Here is a 19,652-nt window from a genome sequence, read left to right on the forward strand (position 1 = left end):
TAACCTTTTATGTGGACAGAACTAAGCTATTTAGGAACACTCCATAGGCTCTTTTTGATTCTATTATAGACAGGTCTAAGGGAGCACCTATCTCCACTCAAAGGCTTTCTAAACGTATTTTTGAATGTATTATTGCCTGTTATGGTTTCACTGAGGTTACACCTCCCTTAAGAGTGACTGTATACTCTCCTAGATCAGTCTATGTCTGTAGCCTTACTCAAAGCCTTACTTGAAGGTTTCAGTTGCTGAAATCTTCAAGACTGCAGCTTGGTCCTCAGTGCATGTTTGCTGCCCATTATAGCTTGATTCACGCTGCAAGGTCAGATGTTGCAGTAATCAGTGCAGTTCTTTCTTCAGTCATGGACACTGATCCAAACTGCCATCTTCTTAAAGGGATGCTGCTAGGGAGTCACCTAAAGTGGAGCACCCACAGGGACACCAGTCGAAGAAGGAGAGGTTGCTCATCTTGTGCAGTAACTGGAGTTCTTCAAGATGTGTGTTCCTTGGGTACTCTTCTACCTCCCCTCTGTTTTGGAGCTGGCTCTATGGGCTTTGCAGTAGAGTATAAGGAGGAGTGGTTCACTCATGCAGTCCTATATAGCCTCAGTACGGGAGACGAGGCTGTCGTGTGGGCATGTACATGCTGACCAGGCACTGCTACCAAAAGTTTCAAAGGCACAGGAGCACAGGTGTACCTAAAATTGCACACTCCCCAGGGGGGCACATCTTGAGGCACTCCAGTTACTGTACAAGTTAAGTAACCGCTCCATTGGAGACGTCAGCTAGAATTGGCATTTGGGATCCACATTGTGCAACAGCTGAAGGATGTCCATGGTTCCAGGAGAAGGAATGAATGGGAAAGAGAGAGACAGGGAACAGGGGTATCATAGAATAAATATAAGGTCAGACCATGTGAACTGCTGAGTGCCCTTAATTCTTCTTGGAGAAAATGGGTGGGGAGGATAATTTGCACCTTTCTAGAGCCATCCCTCACTGGATTATGGAACAGCACCCTACAGTTAGACATGGCCCCTGTCATACATAGTGACACCGGTCTGAATTAGGGATTGAGTTTTAAACCTCATTGAGTTTCCTAACTTTCGTGATTTTAAGTCACACTTCAGAGATGTTTTCTTCTATTTGGGAACTAACATAGGTCTGATTAACCTTTTGCTGTTGAATGTGCCCAAAATTTACATAAAGAACTGGAATTCTTTGAAATGTTGTCATTCCAATGTCAGGATGGAAGTGCTTTGCTTTAGGTATCTAACGTTTGAACAGATTTTAATGTAAAAAAACTTCAACATTAAAAGAGTAAGAGTTTTGCTTAGTAAAAACATTGATATGATATCCTATGACAGAATATATCCATTAAATATTATTTAAAAGTAGATTATTTATTTGTTCATTTTCAATTTTTATTGCAACGCTAATAAACTCACAGAGGAAAAAAGAACTAATTAAAGTATACAAGTTATGATCCCTGAAGATGTTCTGCTTGGTTGCATAAATAAATACTTTATATGAAAATGAGTAGTTAAACAGTTTTAAAAATCTGTATTATTTATTCAGCCATGGCAGTTCCAAGGGAGCTATTGTATTCTCTCATGTAAACAAATATTTTCTATTTAAAATATTGACATGTGCGGCTATTGAATAAATCCATTTTTACCTATTTTTAATGCATGCTTATTTTGTTTACATATTCTAATAACTATTTTGAAGCATTTTCATAATCTTTGGTAAAGTATCTTCAAATTTGCTGCTACAGGGTAGTAATCCATTTTAGGAAGGTATTAATATATGGATGTGTTTATAAAATAAGCATTTTAAGTGTGTAGTTAATATTAATATTAGAGATGGACCCAAGCCGCACACTGCTGAATTCACCTCCCATGAAGTCAATGGCAAAACTCCCACTGTTTTAAGTGGTGCAAAATTGGATATAGATCCATATCTATATTTCTCCAAATATTTTGGATTGTTGAGATTCAGTGTTATTGTTCAGTCTAGGCCCTAGCCGTAGGTTAAATAGTTAGGGGGGTCCACGACAAGATTTATTTTTTTTAGCTCAGTGGTTTTCAACCAGGGGTCTGTGGTCTGTGGTCCCCACAGACTATATCTAAGGGGTCCATAAAAGGTTGTCATTACCATAGAAGAGTGGTTAATAAGCTGTGGTCCTCGGATCCGTGGCGGGTCTTCAGGCTACTGTTAAGATTTCCAAAGGGGACTCGCTTCCATTTGAAATTTTTTAGGGGTCCACAAATGAAAAAAGATTGAACAACACTGTTTTAGCTCATGGCCATCTCCATTTCCTGATTTATTTCACTCTTCTGTTTCACCCTGGGTTGAATGGGACGGGTATGGTGCCTTATATTTATTTATTTATTTTTATTTTGTGAAGGACTTATGGCAGGAGGAGCTAGTACCAAAAGCAATGGGCCTTCCATCACTGCATTTGGGCCTGTTTCTCCCCTAAATGTTACAGAGTCGTATATCTCACACTCCTAGGAATACTGATTATCAGAAATTTCCTGATACTGAACCTGCATTTTTCCTCTCTTAATTTTATACAAGTACTCCTAGTTAAAGTCTTTGCTCTCAGCTATATAATTCCCCATCTTGTATGTTACTCTGTGAACACCCTCTTCATTGCATCTTTCTGTAAAACATTTAGCTACCATACCATGTAGAAATACTATACTTTTCTACTCCAGTAATCATATTAGCCTTTTTTCATTCTCTGTTACATTGCAAATTTAGAGCTTGAGCCTGCATCTCTTACTCACATGAGTAATAAATCCTCAACTGTCTCACTTGAGGTCTTCAAACTTATTTGTGCTGTTTGTGACCTGTTTTGGCATTTGAAGATTCTGTTTACTTCTTATTTGGTAAGGATGCTTGTGTTTACTAAATTTCTGATTCCAGTTTCTGTTACAGTGGCCCACAGGGTTACTGAATGAAAGGCCCAGTTTTTTATTCTGCTCTATTTACAGTTTCATCTAGATACATTTACTCTTAGGACAACTCCATTTCCATCCTTATGGTTTACTTGACATTTCATCTGAATCAAAAATAAATCTGCCAAGATGTCCGAGTCCTAAAACCTCTCTGGAGTAGTTCCACCACACTGGATATCAGATGAGGACTCAATAACTATCATTCTAAAGTTAAGCATTTTTGTTGAAGAACTGGTTCACTTTTCTTTGTATGCACGTTCATTTGGTGATTTATGAATTATCTAATTAAATATTTTAAAATGAACTCATTCTGTTTGCTGCAGATCTGTAATCCTAGATTATTTGCCTAGCATTTCTGAATTATAAAAAAAACTTGGAAGCATTTGACAACTAGTAATATCTAGTAATATCTAAAGTAACTTTATTAGTATTTAAACCTTTATTTTATTAGCGTTCTAAAAGACTAGGAAAACTGTAAAGCATATAATGCATTTATGATTCCTTGCTCGCTCATTGGCAAGATCTGTGAATAAATTTATTCTGAGATTCTCATATATCCTCAAAAGCCAGTTGAGGATGCTGGTGATTATATTACATTAATAATTCAAACTGTGAAGTGGCTATGCTTTATATCAGTGTTTCCCAAACTTGGGACGCTGCTTGTGTATGGAAAGCCCCTGGCTGGCTGGGTCAGATTGTTTACTTGCCCCGTCTGCAGGTCCGGCCAATCGTAGGCTGAGGGACGTACTGGCCGCCACTTCCAGCAGCTCCTATTGGCCTGTAGCAGTGAACTGCGGCCAGTGGGAGCCATGATCAGCTGAACCCGCAGAGGCGGCAGGTAAACAAACCGGCCCAGCACAGGGGTTTCCCTGTACAATCGGTGTCCCAGGTTTGGGAAACATTGCTTTATATAATGATCAAATTTGTTTAATATTAACCAGTTAAGAAAAAATCATCATCATACATTTATTCACTTACTTTAAAAGTTGTGTTTTAAACCACAAGTAACTTTAAAGTAACTTCATATTGGCTGAAACTGGTAAACTAGCAATTTTACTTAAAGTAATCAGAAAGTAGCACTTAAATAAATGTTAAAAGGTAACAAGACCAAGCCATGTGTGAATTACTGAAGGAAAAATAAAATTGTAACACTGGGAAATTTTGTGTGGTCTTGAGTAGAAGGTGTGTTGCTCTCTTTCTATGTCGTCACATGTTCTTACCCTACACTGGAGAAACCGACATTTGGTCTAGAAGCTTCTTCTTTATCACTCTGTTGAAGGCTAATTTTGGCCTACCCTGAAGAAATAGCAACAATTTAGGCATTAAAACACACACTTTGCCATGAATGTGTGGACCTCTGCATACCTCCACAATCTCCAAAATGCTCCCCATCCTCTTCTGTTCTCTAAGGTGCTACAATGGGGGCTTCAACAAATCTAGCCATTCCTTTAGAGAGGAAACTATTGTTGGTTCTTTCAACAATGATTTCTGCACAAATTTCCAATTACATCTTCTCTGTCTCCTCTGTACAGCCTTATCAGTGGAGGTCTGAGGCAAGGACCAGACAGTAGATAAGGAGTTAAGACAGGCCCTGTCACCTAATTTATTGAGGATGAGGGAAATGGCTGTGGAAGCAACCTAGAGAGATAAAGCTAGGAAGCTGGAACAGTCTCTGGAAGTTGGAGGACACTGTTCTGAGTGGTTTGTTTTTGGAATAATTTGTTTATGAATCAGTAAAAGAAAGCCCTCAAGAAAAGAATTGAAACTGCTGCTATTAAAAGCATTATTCATCTTCCTTCACTGGAGGTTCTGCTCACAGTCCTAAATGACCTTATCACACATAAGGGCTTCTCTGGTTTCTTGGAATTGATGTTCTCCCCACCAAGCTAAAACTGAGAGTATATCTTCATACTTCCACCAGCATATCCAACTGCAGTTACATGCAGGCTCTCTGACTAGCCACTGCATAAACCAACAGTAGAAAGGCTAAAGCTCCCCAGGCATGCACCCCCTCTGGAGCATAAATCCAAAATTACACTGGCTTGCGCTGCACAGGGAACTGTGCAGTGTAAACTCATAGAGTTCATCCTTCCTGCCCCCAATGTGGCGTGGAGAGAAATATGCAACAGCTTCTCTGAGCAAATCCCATGCGCTTCACTTCAAACTCACTGGTTTAGATTAAAACATAAAATAAATGTATTAATTACAAATGATAGATTTTAAGTGATAGCAAACAGCTCAAAGCGGATTGCCTAGCAAATAAACAAAAATGCAAACTAAGCTTAATATGCTACATAGATTGAATATGAACAGCAGAGTCTCACTCTAACTGATGGTACAGGCTGACTTGTAAATTCTTAAGGCACAAGCTGCATTAGCTTTACAGCTTGGGTTTCTCAGGTCTTCATACACAGGCTAGAAATCCCAGCACTTCCCCCAATCCAGTTCCCCCCGGCCAGGTGTTTCCAGGAGTCTTCTTGTGTGGGGAGTGAATAACAGATAATGTCACTCCCTGTCTTATATAGCTTTAGCATATGGCAGCAACCCTTTGTTTCAAAACTTGGTTCCCAGAGTGATTTGTGGAAAAATACTGACATCCCAAGATGAAATCCAGAATCATATGGCCTGGTCACATGTCCTTTAGAGTCATAGCAGCCATTATTTACAGGCTGTCTGGAGTGTTTTGAGGAAGGCTCACCAGGTGGGAGACAAGCTTCTTCTCCTAAGGCCTATTGTTTCCCCTAATGGCTCATTGCCCTGAACAGGCCCTTCTCAACCAGCTATCTATACTGAAAGCATCATATCATAATAATATCACTATGAAGAATACGGGGTGCAGTGTCACTGCTATAAACTGGGAAAACGAGAATCAAACCAAGTCTTGTAGAGGTGCATGCCTCTTCCAGTACTTAACAGAGCTGTCATTTATTTTTTAGCAGAAACCCTGCTATCTCTTGGTTGCAATAAATGTAACTTTTAGTGTGAGTTATTTAGAAGAAAGGTTTAATGTCCTAATATGATACTATTGTTTGTGATGTAAATAAATGCCTGAGATGAAACTATACAGATGCAGAGATAGGAAAAGTTCAATTTCTTGAAGGAAAATGATAGATAGCAGTGACTTTAATAATTTCTTGTTGATGGCAGATCAGATTGCTTTGATGCTGAAGGCCGTTAAGTGGCAGGGGGTGGCGGGACAATTGTTTGACTCAGAAATTAATGAAAATATAGCTTATATGACCATAATATAAAAATACTAGCAGAAAGTGGTAAGGAAAACCAGTGGGCTAAGTGCTTTACATGAGTAAAATGACAGCATTTATATACTTTTTAGACAATAGCTATGTTTTACTATCCATGTCTCTTTTCATTTTCATGGTTCTTGTTGCTTCCATTTGATATTTCATTGTTTTTATTCCCATATTTTTATATAAAAATGTTCAGAATAATATCATAGGGATCATAGATTATTAGGGTTGGAAGAGACCTCAAGAGATCATGTAGTCCAACCCCTTGCTCAAAGCAGGACCAATCCCCAAATTGCCCTCTCAAGGATTGAACTCACAACCCTGGGTTTAGCAGGCTAATGCTCAAACCGCAGAGCTATCCCTCCCCTCAATTGTAGGAGTTCTTTTTTTATCAGAATAACAGAATAGAGCATTGTATAACTTTAAAAATGCTACTCTTTATAAACTTTGGTTTGGTTCAGTGGACCTGTGTCCACCTGGTTGCATTATTCTGTGGGTTGTGCTGCACTGGCAATGGACCAGTCCCAGATGTTATTAGAAGCCTGGGTGTACTGAGTGGATCTAAATGCTGTGGGATATCTCCCAGCCAAGCCCAGCAGTTGGGCAGCAGCTTTAAGGACTTGTACATTTGTTTTTATATAATCACTTTTCAGAAAAGCAGTGAACTTCAATGGTGAAGCTGAAGGAAGGAGAATAACATATTTCTTTGCTTGATACCTTTGTTGAGTGAGAAACAAGATCCACTCCACTCTAGACTTAGAGTTTTTGGTTTTTAGCTTTTGTTATATACATTTTAAGACAGAGTTATTATTACATATGAATTACCTATACATGTAAAAAGAGAGAAGTCAAGAAAAGTAAATGATCAAGTTACTTTCCCTGAGGGCAGGATGAGTCTTTTCAAATCTTTGGTTTCTGCTATGCTTGACTAGTCTTCCCCAGTATTTTCTCCAGTCCCTTATTGTTAAATTTTTAATTTTCTTTTTGTAACTTTGTGCAGACTCAGTTTACAGAGCTACTTCATTTGTCTTTAATTTTTATACATTACATTCTAACCTCTTAATTAAAACATTCTCATGCATACATTACAATAATTAACCTCAATTAATACATTTTTGAATATTCTGCTGATACTGACTTCTATTTTTTTGTTTCCCAACACATCTATTTTTTTTTTTGGTCCCAGCCCACTCCCACTGGCTTCATCCAGGTGGTTTTATTTTACAATAGTAGTCGTTCATTTCACTGGTCTGGTTTTTGTGATGTTGGGTTTTTGCTTGTTAGCTTGTCTTGTTGAGGGGAGGAGGGATGTACACCTGATTTTCTGCAAAGCTAACTGATTCCTCTTGACTTTGTGTTTTACCTTGTTATTTGCTTAGGCCAGATATTTTACAAATAAGGCACACAAACCAGTTTTCTGATTTTCAAACTCTTGCAGCAAAATCTAAAGTGCTATCTCAGCAAAAATATACAAAAAGCAAACATTATGTTTTCTTATCATGTTATATATATTAATTTCTCTAACATTTAATATATGTTTGACTAACACAAAACATTACACAGTTCTCTAACACTGTGATTGATGTAGAAAGAACAATAACATAAATAAAACAAAACTGTCCTGTTCTGGAGATTGAATATGCTTGCTGATAGATACATATCATTTAGTTATATTGCTTAGGGACCCATACTACAAGTGATTAACCATGAAGTCATTATAACCTCTGTGCATTGGCAGGTGCATTTACCTTAACTGATTATTGAACATGTCAAATCTTTCTTTTTATTTCAGATCTTCCTTGAGTGAAGTTCAATAGAAAATGCTACAGCAGTTTTGTCTCTGGGAATGGTTGGCTGTAGGAATTGCGATTGCTTCTGTCTGCACCAATTGTTTGGCTCAGAATGATGATGGTAAGCATGTTTTTATTCTACATGTTACACAAAGGTACTATAGTATATGGAAAAATGTTTACCCAGATGATTTGGTATTTAATGGAATGAGCTATTAATATATGCTGCTCTAAGAAGACAAGCTACAAATGAAAGGATAACAATATATGGCCCTTGTATGCTTAACTGTCACAACTGTGTTCACTAGGGATCCATTACGGAGAATGTATTCAAGACCTTTGCATTACAACCAAAGTCAAGAAACACATAAGTAAAATTAAAAACATAATTTAAATATACACTTATTTCTAGCATTGAGATCTGAACACATTTTAATTATTATATGCTTGCAAATATGCTCCTCAGCATATTTTATTTGGAAATATACCAGTTACAGCACCAAATGATTTCTTTTAAAGAGGAGAAGAAATTTACTCTGAAGCTATATTTACATACACCTCAACCAGCCAAAGCTTCAGTGCAGGGAAAAGATTCAAAATGAGGAACTCAAAAAAAAAAAAAAAAAAGAGCAGTGCAGGAATTGTAAAATGTTGTGACAATAGAGAGACCATATTAATTCCTGGCATATCTTCATTTAATTTAATGGAGATATGTGAGGGATGCGTTTGACTCAGTATTTTTAATCAAATTGCAAATGTATATACCATTTGTTTCTTAAACCAACATTATAAACATAATAACTATAAAGAAGAGAGAGAGGTCTCTTTGTGTGGGATTGCTCAAGTGAAAGTAAAATGAAGAAGTATTAAGAGGCACATATGAAGACACAGTATGTTTTTCTTTAACGAAACTATTACTTTTGGTATAGAATGCTTATAATGTTACATTCATGTTACTTATTTTTGTAGCTAGGTTTCCTTTTTAGATTTAGAAAACTATATGTTGGTAAAAAGTTGTACACCTTTATGAATTAGAGAACTATTTCTTTTATTATGGACATCTCACCAGTACACCGCGTTGTGTTTGTCTTTCATTTTATGTTGAAATGTGATGCTTTCCAAAATGCCTATTTTTTTTACTTCAATATTTCCTATTCTAACAGTAATTCAGCTCTGAATGTTTTCTTTTTTTAGTTTTGTATGATATCCATGGTATGTAAGCAAATTATTTTCCCCCCTCATTCCTTCCTTGTATAACATCACTATGATTTTCACCATCAATACATGTTATCTAGTTGCTCGCAGAGGCAGTGAAGAATATGAATCGCTCTTGTGTTTTTCTTGGCTTAGCTGACATAGACACTTTTAACCTATTTACGATGATGATTATTTTATTATGGTAGCCTAAAGTCTTCAATCATGACTGAGGTATTGTACAAACACACAGTAAAAGACAGTCCCTGCCTTAAAGATCTTGCAATATATTTAATATAAGATATAATCAGTGGGTTGTACAATCTGAAGGAAATACTAATAAGAATATGTATTTACATAGGCCAGGTTTATACACAATTAGAGTTAAAAATACAATATTGGACACTCCTAAAGGCCATCTGACTATCCATTATCAGTTGGCTTTTTCTGGTTGTCATCATTGTAGAAGTGAATCGTGAAGAGAGATCTGAAAGACAGGGTACTGTCTTTACAGACGAGTTTCAGGAGAGTGGTTCATACATAAAGGAGCAGCATGGAAGAAAATGTGAGGGTGTTTATAGTAGGAGCAAATAGGAAATGGAAGATAGTACCACTGATGGAGTAGAGGAAGGATCACATGATAAATGTATTTAATAGGGAGGGGCTAAGTTGTGAAGGACCACATTCATTTGATGCAGTGGAGAATGGGGAACCATCTCTCAGTTGAGGGTAACATGGTCAGAAGGATTATTTTAGTAGCATCTTTTGATTGGACCTGGGAATCCAATTGGATGTCAGAAAGGCCAGAGAGAGAGGCTGCAGTTGTTAAGATGAGAGCTAATAAGGGCCTAGACTAGGCTTTCTAGCAGCAGAACAGAGAGGAAAGGCCAGATCTCTGGAAGGAAGTGGTGGAGGAAGGAAGAAGGGGAAACATATGGACGCTGCCTAGGTGTGTGGGTCTAGATAGATGATACTCAAAGATGTCATCCAGGTAGAGGCTCTAAAATTTGACCATAAAAGTGTCATTAAAGATGATGGAGACAAAAGTTTCAGTGATATAGGTACCAAATTGGAGGGTACAAGGACAGAGTTGGAGGAAAGAACCTTAATAAAACAGTTGTGTGTGACACTTTCACTGAGTTTAGTGGTGAAGGGAGATGGGATAGCAGTTGGAGAAGGATGCAGGGTAAATGTTGGGGGTTATAAGGATAGGGGAATCATACCATGTTCATACTGTGAAGGAAAGGAACTTAATAAGAGTCAGAAGCTAAGGGTTGAAGAAGGTGGTGAGAGTGTAAGGGCAGGGTAGATCATGAGAAAGAAGGAGATAGCATCACTTGGCCAGGTGGATGAGTTAAGAGGAAAACAAGTGAGGAACCTCGTTGTTGAAAGTGCAGAAGGAGGTAAGAACAGGGTGAGAGAAGATTGTGAAAGGAAGTCAGAAAGGATGTCATGCTGAATCTTCTCTTTGAAAAAGCTGGTGAGAGAACATGGAACAGGGAAATACCTTTAGGTGGCTGCAATTGCAATATGGGATTCAATCATGGTAAAGAAGTGGTTGTTTGAGCTGGAAGATGGTAGTATTGAAGGATGAGAATCTGTGTGGTCAAGGCAGCTCAGCAGTACAGGAGTAAAAAGCAGCTGAGCAAGAATTGGAGGTTGATGGAATGGACTTTGTGGTGAGAGAGTTTGGGGAAATAAAGGAAACCAGGGTGATGGAGATATTGTGGTGTAATGAAATGACAACTGAGGATATGGAGAAGAGAGCATGGATGCTGGGGAGAGTACAGAGAACGTAACTTTTTACTGTAATCTAGTTTTATAACCCTTTAAAGCAGTGTTTCCCAAACTTGGGACACCTCTTGTGTAGGGAAAGCCTCTCACAGGCCGGGCAAGTTTGTTTACCTGCTGCATCTGCAGGTCCAGCCGATTGCGGCTCCCACTAGCCGTGGTTCGCTGCTCCAGGCCAATGGGGGCAGCGGGAAGCGGCGCCAGCCGAGGGACGCACCACTTGTGAATGAGGATTTGTGAACAAATGACAGTGTAATAGAAGGAGACTTGATAATTGGAAAAGATGTTACTCAAGTACAGTAGAACTCAATTTAATCCTCCTGTTGTAAACATTATTTTGGTTAAATTTAATATGTTTGTCATTTCAAAGATTGTGATTGTCTGTCTGTAGCCATTTATTCAGATAAATATGTGATACCAAAGTAAACCATGAACAGTTTGCTACTCTGCCACTAAAAATAAATTGTTTTGATTATATCATGACTGCAACTTAAAAACACTTAATATCATGATACATATTAGGGAAGATAAAGTGGAAATCTTCATTTCTAAAGTGAGATTTAAATAGTAAATTTTACAGTTAATTTCCTTTGCTGTCATATACAAACATTATTTTTTATCTTACCTTCCTCACCAAAAATATATTTAAATAATTATACAGGGTATCACTTTTTTACTATGGATACTTTAATATGAGAAAAATCCTTTTACCTATAGTTCTGCATAAACCTATACATTTAATAATTATATTTTAAATTTGATTAGGGTTGTATGCTGGCTTCTTTTCTAGCTAGAAGTGTAAGATACACTCACCCCCAAAAGAATCAGTGGTTCTTTTCATATAATTTCTTGTACACCTCATGAATCACTTAATAAAAGAGACAAGAAGTGAATGGGAAGAGCCTATGCAGTTTCTAAACTGTATATTACTTTCAGAAGTTAATGTGAATAAATCATATTTCACATCACCTTAACAAATAACAGCAACAGAAATTGGTTTAATTAATGTGAATTAATTATCATATGCACAGTATTTATTTGTGAATTAAAATTGCCTTCCACAATATTGTAATATCTTATTTCTTGTTTTGTTTTTATAAATTGGTCAGAATGCTTGTGATAATTCATGACATGTTAAGGCCTCTGTCCTGATATATCTATCTGCACGTAGCAATGAAATGTAGAATATGTGAAAATGCAGAATCTAAGTTTGAACAATTGCCCCTGAATTTATGATTGTCTGCATCAGGCAGCTGGAATCTCTCAATTATAGAAATAGGGTAGTCAGCCACAAGATTCAGATCTGGATTGAAGTTCAGATTTTGAAACTTTCATTCACCTCATCAATTCTGAGTATTTTCAGATCAACTAACCTACAACATGAGATGCTTTAGAAGAGCTGTCAGTATTATGTGCTGTTCTGGCTGCTTCAAGTATTTCTGTTTTGCTAAGGTTTTCTTTTGGATAAATATTCTTGTCTAATACATCTGTGGAGGACACTGAGATGTTTCAAGTCATTGAGCAGCAAGTAATTTTATCCCCAAAATTACTAAATTTCATAGTGTAGAGAAACAAGAAATGATAGGCCAAATCATCATTGTCTTTTCATTCAGAGATGTGACTCACACTACTTACTTTAGTTACATAGAGTTCTGTGCCACACCTGAGTAGATACCACAATTAAACAAAAGCAAAATAATCACAATTATTAACTATTGTTAAAGAAAAAAGAATAAAATTAAAAACAAAAGAGAATACAAACAATAAAGAATGGTTACTTCAGTTACAATTTCTTCTGTATATCTCTCTGTGGAGAGCTTTCAGCAGAGATTACACCTTCCAAGAGTAGATCTTCTCTTGGACAGGTTTCTAGTAATGAGTCCTGTTTTAGTGTTTCAGAAATAACTGAAAAAGTTTATAGATGGACAAAAGAATTTTGTGAAGGATAGGTGAGTCCTACTGGTTTATCTTGGATAACCTAAACTGTTAAAAATTGGCAAATATGAGGTATCACAGGGCCATGGAACCTTCCAGAGTGAACTCTGGAGGGATTTGGAGTAAGCCACCAGTATTCACCCACATCTGCTACCAAGCACTCACTTTTCTACTCTGTAAGCCAAAAGGCACACCAAGCAAAATAGGATAGCCAGAGGAAATTACATCACAACAACATGGGCCCCCTAAAATGTTATTGTGTGGCTTTGGTTTGGTGGGAATTTTTCCGGAAGAGGGGTGGTGTGTGTGGTTGGTTGGCTTGTTTGTTTTTAGAATGAAGCTGGCTCTTCTACCTCTGGCATATGTTAAATGTTAACAGTCAAATCAGATTGTGTACCTGATTCTCCCCTTTCATGGAGGTAGTGGAATTTGGCTTTTCCTTAAGCCATTTCCCTTACCTATAATACTTAAAACCAAAACAATACCCTATTTCAATAACTTTTAGTCACAAGTCCAATTACAATTTTTTTAAAAATAATACAGGAGGAAACTGAATCTCTGGTGAATTGTATTGAAAAAGGAATAGCACAGTGTACCACTGACATTTGGACTAGTGGTAGTACCTGTAAGGCATATTTGTCATTGACAGATCTTTAATTCAAAATCATCAGTCATGTCTTTTCTCCTCCAAATTGAAAACCTGCTACAAATAACAACAGTACCAGTAAGAGTACTTTTTAGAGGACAAAGATTATACATATTATGGTTCTAGATGGTAAAGAGCATTAGCTTTTTTGTTACTGTCTAATTTACCATGTAGATGAGACAAATCTAATTTCAGTGGAAATGTATAATAGAAATGTAGTATAGTATATACCACATTTCATCCATAAGCTAATGAAGAACCCTAAAGAGCTCAACATATTAATTTCATTTACAGAAATGCAGACTTGTCTGAGATGGAATACAGTAATTATTTAACAGTGCACAATAGTTTAGGACTGGAAGTGAAGAATGTGATATCTAGTTGAAACTGTTGGAAAACATAGATTGTCATGTGTTGGAATTGCCTTTGGTGACATTTGGTGACAACAGGAGTAACGTCCCTACTTTTGTGCAAAGTGCCATGGGATCTTGACTGAGTACAGATGGTAAGAACATTGATTTTGTCTTCTCATCCAAAAGACAGTACACTTCTACCTTGATATAACGCTGTCCTCGGGAGCCAAATAATCTTACCGCGTTATAGGTGAAATCACATTATATCAAACTTGATTTGATCCGCCGGAGCGCGCAGCCCTGCCCCACCAGAGCACTGCTTTACCACGTTATATCTGAATTCATGTTATATCGGATGGCATTATATCGGGGTAGAGAAGTACCTTTAACAGCACAATGTCTGATAGCACTAAGCTCACACACTTTTCATTACAGACTCTAATGGAGGAGTCCAGCTTCAGAATTGCCAAAACCACTGTCTAGTTAACTTGTGAAGTTTGAAAATGTCATACCCTTTGTGTGTTGTCTGGAGAGAATTTTGTGCTATATGTAGGGGACTATATTGCTTCTAGTGGAACATCAGCATTTACAGTTGTTGCCATATTGTAGCATTGAATCCGAAGCAGAATCAGTCAGTGAAGGAGTTAAAAATAATCCCCTATATACTATACTGCTCTAATTAAGTCAGTCCACATCCTCAAGCCAAAAGAGGGCAATGATTGCCACAGAAAGTGGTGCTAAAATATATGATGTAGTAGATAGTGGCTTTACAAGTGTCCAATTCATTACGTATGGTCAGGGCCCCTTCAAGTCTGTGCAATAACTGACTCACAATTCACTTCCTTGCACTTTGGATCAAACTTCTAGTATTGTCATGAATATAAGTAGAATAAGGAGGAGGACATTTCCAAAGTTATGTACATGAAGAGAAACATGTTATATTTGGGGAATATATTTTTAGATTTTACAATAGCCAGTAAACATCCCTAATTTATTCAAAATTCAGTTACTGGATGCACATGTTTTCTTGACTGAGCAAATGGAACAAGATATGACATTTGAACATATTAGATTATCATTTTCATAGATAGACTTTGTATGAGGAAGTTAAGTTCCTTATTAAAGAAGTGAATTTCAATACACTCCCAAGAGACTGCAGTGAATTGGATATCATGATTGAGCCATATCTCACCATACAATTATTGTTACATATAGTGGAAGAAAACATTGCCATGAAAATCTCTATAATGACCATTGCTAAATAATCCAGAGGTCACTAGTCAAATGATTTATTATACTTGCAACCAATGATCAAAGGACATGCAGGGTTTGGAGGACAGCTAATGGCTTACTCCCTCCCTACTCCCTTCCTGAGAAGCTGCTGATCTGCCACAAGCACTGCAGAGATGAAGGCTGAGCTCGTGAGGTGAAAATAAACATCCCTTCCACAGTTCCTCACAAAAAATGTTGGTAATCATGCAGATTTTTCCAGGATTGGTCTGAAATATGTTAAAATATTAGAGATAAAGTTCACTGGTGTTATGAAGTTTTAAGTTTCAAAAAAAATCTGTATTAAGAGCTCTTCAGCAAAAAATTAATCTGAAATAAACTATCTGTGCTATCCCATTTTTTCAGGAGTTGTTTCTCAGTCTTCTGTATTCTTATCCAAAGACAGGGAATATATGGATGCAGCTTATAAAAGGACAAAGTGGAATTGTTCTGAGGAAAAACATAACAGTAAAAACATTATAATAAACTGTCAATCAATAGATTCCATCATAAATGTACACTGTTCCATAAAAAACATCTCACAGGCTCTCTCATTTACTGCCCAATGCATTGGATCTCCTTTCATTAGTTTGCTATCTTACAGAATATTGCATTCAGCAGAAAATACAGGCTCACTCTACAAAATGTAGATAAATATAGGCTCTAAAAATCATTTTAAAAGGTCACTTTAAAAATAAAAAGAATTAATCTTTCTGAAAATTAATCTAATTTGCTCAATTAATGATAGCAAATTAATTCAAAAAAATTCAAAATTGAATATGCCCAGCAAATTCATCATCATTTCTGGTGGAATGATATACTTCCATACACAGTGAGAGAGGAAACATACAAACAGGTGCTTGCCTTCAGGATGTTTAGAAAACATGTAGTGTTTGGATGAGAAATCATGTCACTCCCCCCCCCCCCGGGTTTGTTTGTGAGTGGAGTGAGTCTGGAATCAGCAGGGATCTTTACTATCTATGGGCGTGGCTATACTGGAGAGTTGCAGCGCTGTAAACCCACCACTAGCGCTGCAATTTACTCACCGTCCACACTTGCAAGGCACATACAGCGCTGCATCTCCCTGGCTGCAGCACTGGTTGAACTCCTGCTCTGCCTCAGGTATAAGGATTGCAGCGCTGGTGATGCAGCGCTGCTCCACAAGTGTGGCCACCAAAAGCGCTGTAATTGGCCTCCGAGGTATTCAGAGGTATCCCAGAATGCCTGTTCAGCCACTCTGCTCATCAGTTCACACTCTAATGCCCTGGCCTCAGGTGACCCGCCCTTTAAATGCCCCGGGAATTTTAAAAATCCGCTTCCTGTTTGCTCAGCCAGGTGTGGAGTGCAATCAATCAGTGAATCTTTCCAGGTGACCATGCCTCCACGTGCCAAACGAGCCCCAGCATGGAGCAATGGCGAGTTGCTGGACCTCATCAGTGTTTGGGGGGAGGAAGCTGTGCAGTCACAGCTGCGCTCCAGCCGTAGGAATTACGATACCTATGGGCAGATCTCAAGGGCCATGCTGGAAAGGGGCTATGACCGGGACGCGGTGCAGTGCAGGGTTAAAGTAAAGGAGCTGCGGAGTGCCTATTGCAAAGCCCGCGAGGGAAACCCCCGCTCAGGTGCTGCCCCCACGACCTGCCGTTTTTACAAGGAGCTGGACGCGATACTTGGGGGTGACCTCACTGCCAATCCGACAACCACGATGGACGTTCAGAGCGAGGAGAGGAGGGGGAGGGGGAGCGGGGAGGAAGGAAACCGAGAGTGAGGGTACTGGGGTGGGGGGAGACACCCTGGAGTCCCAAGAGGCATGCAGCCAGGAGCTCTTCTCAAGCCAGGAGAAAGGTAGCGAGTCGCAGCAGCTGGAACTTGTTGGTGAAGAAGAAGCAGAGGAGCGGGTCCCCGGTAAGCAGCTTTTATTTTCAGGATGGAAATGTTTCGGGAGAGGAGGGGGGGTTATGGCTGCAGGCATGCATGCCTAGATGTGGAACAGCGCATTGATGTTGTCTATCATGTCGTGGTAATCGGCCTCGGTAATCTCTTCAAAAGTTTCAGCCAGAGCGTGGGCAATGCGCTTGTGCAAATTTATAGGGAGAGCCACTGTGGTCCTTGTCCCAGTCAGGCTAACGCGTCCGCGCCACTGTGCCGCGAGGGGTGGGGGGACCATTGTTGCACACAGGCAAGCTGCATAGGGGCCAGGACGGAATCCGCATTGCTGTAGAAGACCCTCCCTTGCTTCCCAGGTGACCCGCAGCAGCGAGATATCTTCCAGGATAAAGTCCTGTGTAAAATGTTGGGATAGTGTTCAGTGTAGGTCCCCCTGCAGCTGTTTGCTTTCCCCAATGCACAGAAACCCCAGTACAGCCCTGAACCAATCAGTCCCCCTTCCCGGGTGACCCGCAGCAGCGAGATATCTTCCAGGATTAATTAACTCCTGCACCCATTCCCCCTTACTCACCATTTCTTCGCTGCTGTGGGTTCTGTGTGCTCTGTTTGGTATGTGGAAAGTATGCTAAAGTGAGACTGTAAACTCCTTCACTGTGATTATACACAATGCTGCCTCTCTGTTAAATGTTTCAATTTTTGTCTAATAACAGTGTCCTTGAATACTCGACTGGCCGTATCAGAGACTGCTGAGAGGCTACAAAACCTGAGGAAGAAGCCACAAAAAAGCAAAGAAGATATGGTGAAAGCAGTTATGAATCAGTCTGCCAGAGAGAGTAAAAAACTGCAGCACTGGAGGGAAAGAGAAAGCAGGAGAAAGGCAGTGGCTAAAAAGAAAAGCACGAAGCAGCTGATAAGCATCCTGGCGCGCCAAACAGACTGTATCCAGTCACTCGTAGCCGTGCAGGCAGAGCACTACCGTGCTGCCCCCCACAGTCCCAAAGCTCTTTCCCTTGTGCCCCAATGTCAGCTCAAAACCCCCTTCTCCAGCATCCAGGTTCTTACCACCACCAGCTGCCCCCAACACCTGTACGTTCACCTACCAGCCCTGAGAACTACGACCCTTACCCTCTGCACTCAACCCCCATCACCATGCAGCATTTTCATCCTGAAGTGCAGCAGTCATTGCACAGCACTCCAGACAAGACATATTCAAACCTCTGACTGTACAGTTCACCACCCCACCCCCCTGCCCTTTTAGTTATTTTCTTTTCAATAAATGAATTCTTGGCTTTTAAAAGTTTTTTTTTTAATTGCAGAAAGTGAAAGATACTGTAGCCCAGGAAAAAAACAGGCACTGCAAATCATTGTAACCACTGCACTTCACTCCCGTGCAAGGCACCAAACATTACTGTTGGTTTTCAGCCTCAAATTCCTCCCTCAAGGCATCCCTAACCCTTATAGCCCTGTGCTGGGCCTCTCTAGTAGCCCTGCTCTCTGGCTGTGCAAATTCAGCCTCCAGGCGTTGAACCTCGGAGGTCCATTCCTGACTGAATGTTTCACTCTTCCCTTCACAAATATTATGGAGGGTACAGCACGTGGATATAACCACAGGGATGCTGCTTTCCCCCAAGTCTAGCTTCCCATAAAGAGATCTCCAACGTCCTTGTAAACTGCCAAAAGCACACTCCACAGTCATTCGGCACCGGCTCAGCCTGTAGTTAAACCGGTCCTTGCTCCTGTCAAACTTCCCTGTATATGGTTTCATGAGCCAAGGCAATAACAGGTAAGCGGGGTCTCCAAGGATCACAATGGGCATTTCGACGTCCCCTACTGTGATCTTCCGGTCTGGGAAAAAAGTCCCGGCCTGCAGCTTCCTGAACAGGCCACTGTTCTGAAAGATGCGTGCATCATGCACCTTTCCAGGCCAGCCTGTGTAAATGTCAATGAAACACCCATGGTGATCCATAAGTGCCTGGGGAACTGTAGAGAAATACCCCTTCCGATTAATGTACTCAGATGCTAGGTGGGGTGGTGCCAGAATAGGAATATGCATCCCACCTATTGCCCCTCCACAGTTAGGGAAACCCATTTGTGCAAAGCCATCCAGAATGTCCTGCACGTTCCCCAGAGTCACGGTTCTTCTTAGCAGGATGTGATTAATGGCACTGCAAACTTGCATCAACACGATTCCAATGGTCGATTTTCCCACTCCAAACTGGTTCACGACCGATTGGTAGTTGTCTGGAGTTGCCAGCTTCCAGATTTTAATAGCGACCCGCTTCTCCACTGGCAGGGCAGCTCTCAATCTCGTGTCCTTGCGCCGCAGGGTGGGGGGCGAGCTCCTCACACAGTCCCATAAAAGTGGTTTTTCTCATCCGAAAGTTCTGCAGCCACTGCTCGTTATTCCAGACTTCCATGACGATGTGATCCCACCACTCAGTGCTTGTTTCCCGAGCCCAAAAGCAGCATTCCATGGTGCTGAGCATTTTCATTAATGCCACAAGCAATTTAGTGTCATATGCGTTAGGCGACTCGATATCATCGTCGGACTCCTCACTGTCACTTTGGAGCTGAAGGAA

General features: G+C 39.7%; 1 protein-coding gene across 2 annotated transcripts in view; it reads left to right on the forward strand.

Annotated features, from left to right (window-relative positions):
- The window catches only part of PCDH15 (protocadherin related 15), a 1,406,570-nt gene that overhangs the window by 684,558 nt on the left and 702,360 nt on the right, over positions 1–19,652 (forward strand). For both annotated transcript variants that reach the window (XM_050959272.1, XM_050959271.1), the window contains exon 7: positions 8,001–8,119. In XM_050959272.1, coding sequence (XP_050815229.1) covers positions 8,029–8,119 — 91 coding nt within the window. In that variant the 5' untranslated portion in view covers positions 8,001–8,028. The remainder of the gene's footprint in view (positions 1–8,000; positions 8,120–19,652) is intronic.

This window comes from Gopherus flavomarginatus, chromosome 6, assembly GCF_025201925.1.
Source record: "Gopherus flavomarginatus isolate rGopFla2 chromosome 6, rGopFla2.mat.asm, whole genome shotgun sequence".
Lineage (NCBI taxonomy): Eukaryota > Metazoa > Chordata > Testudines > Testudinidae > Gopherus > Gopherus flavomarginatus.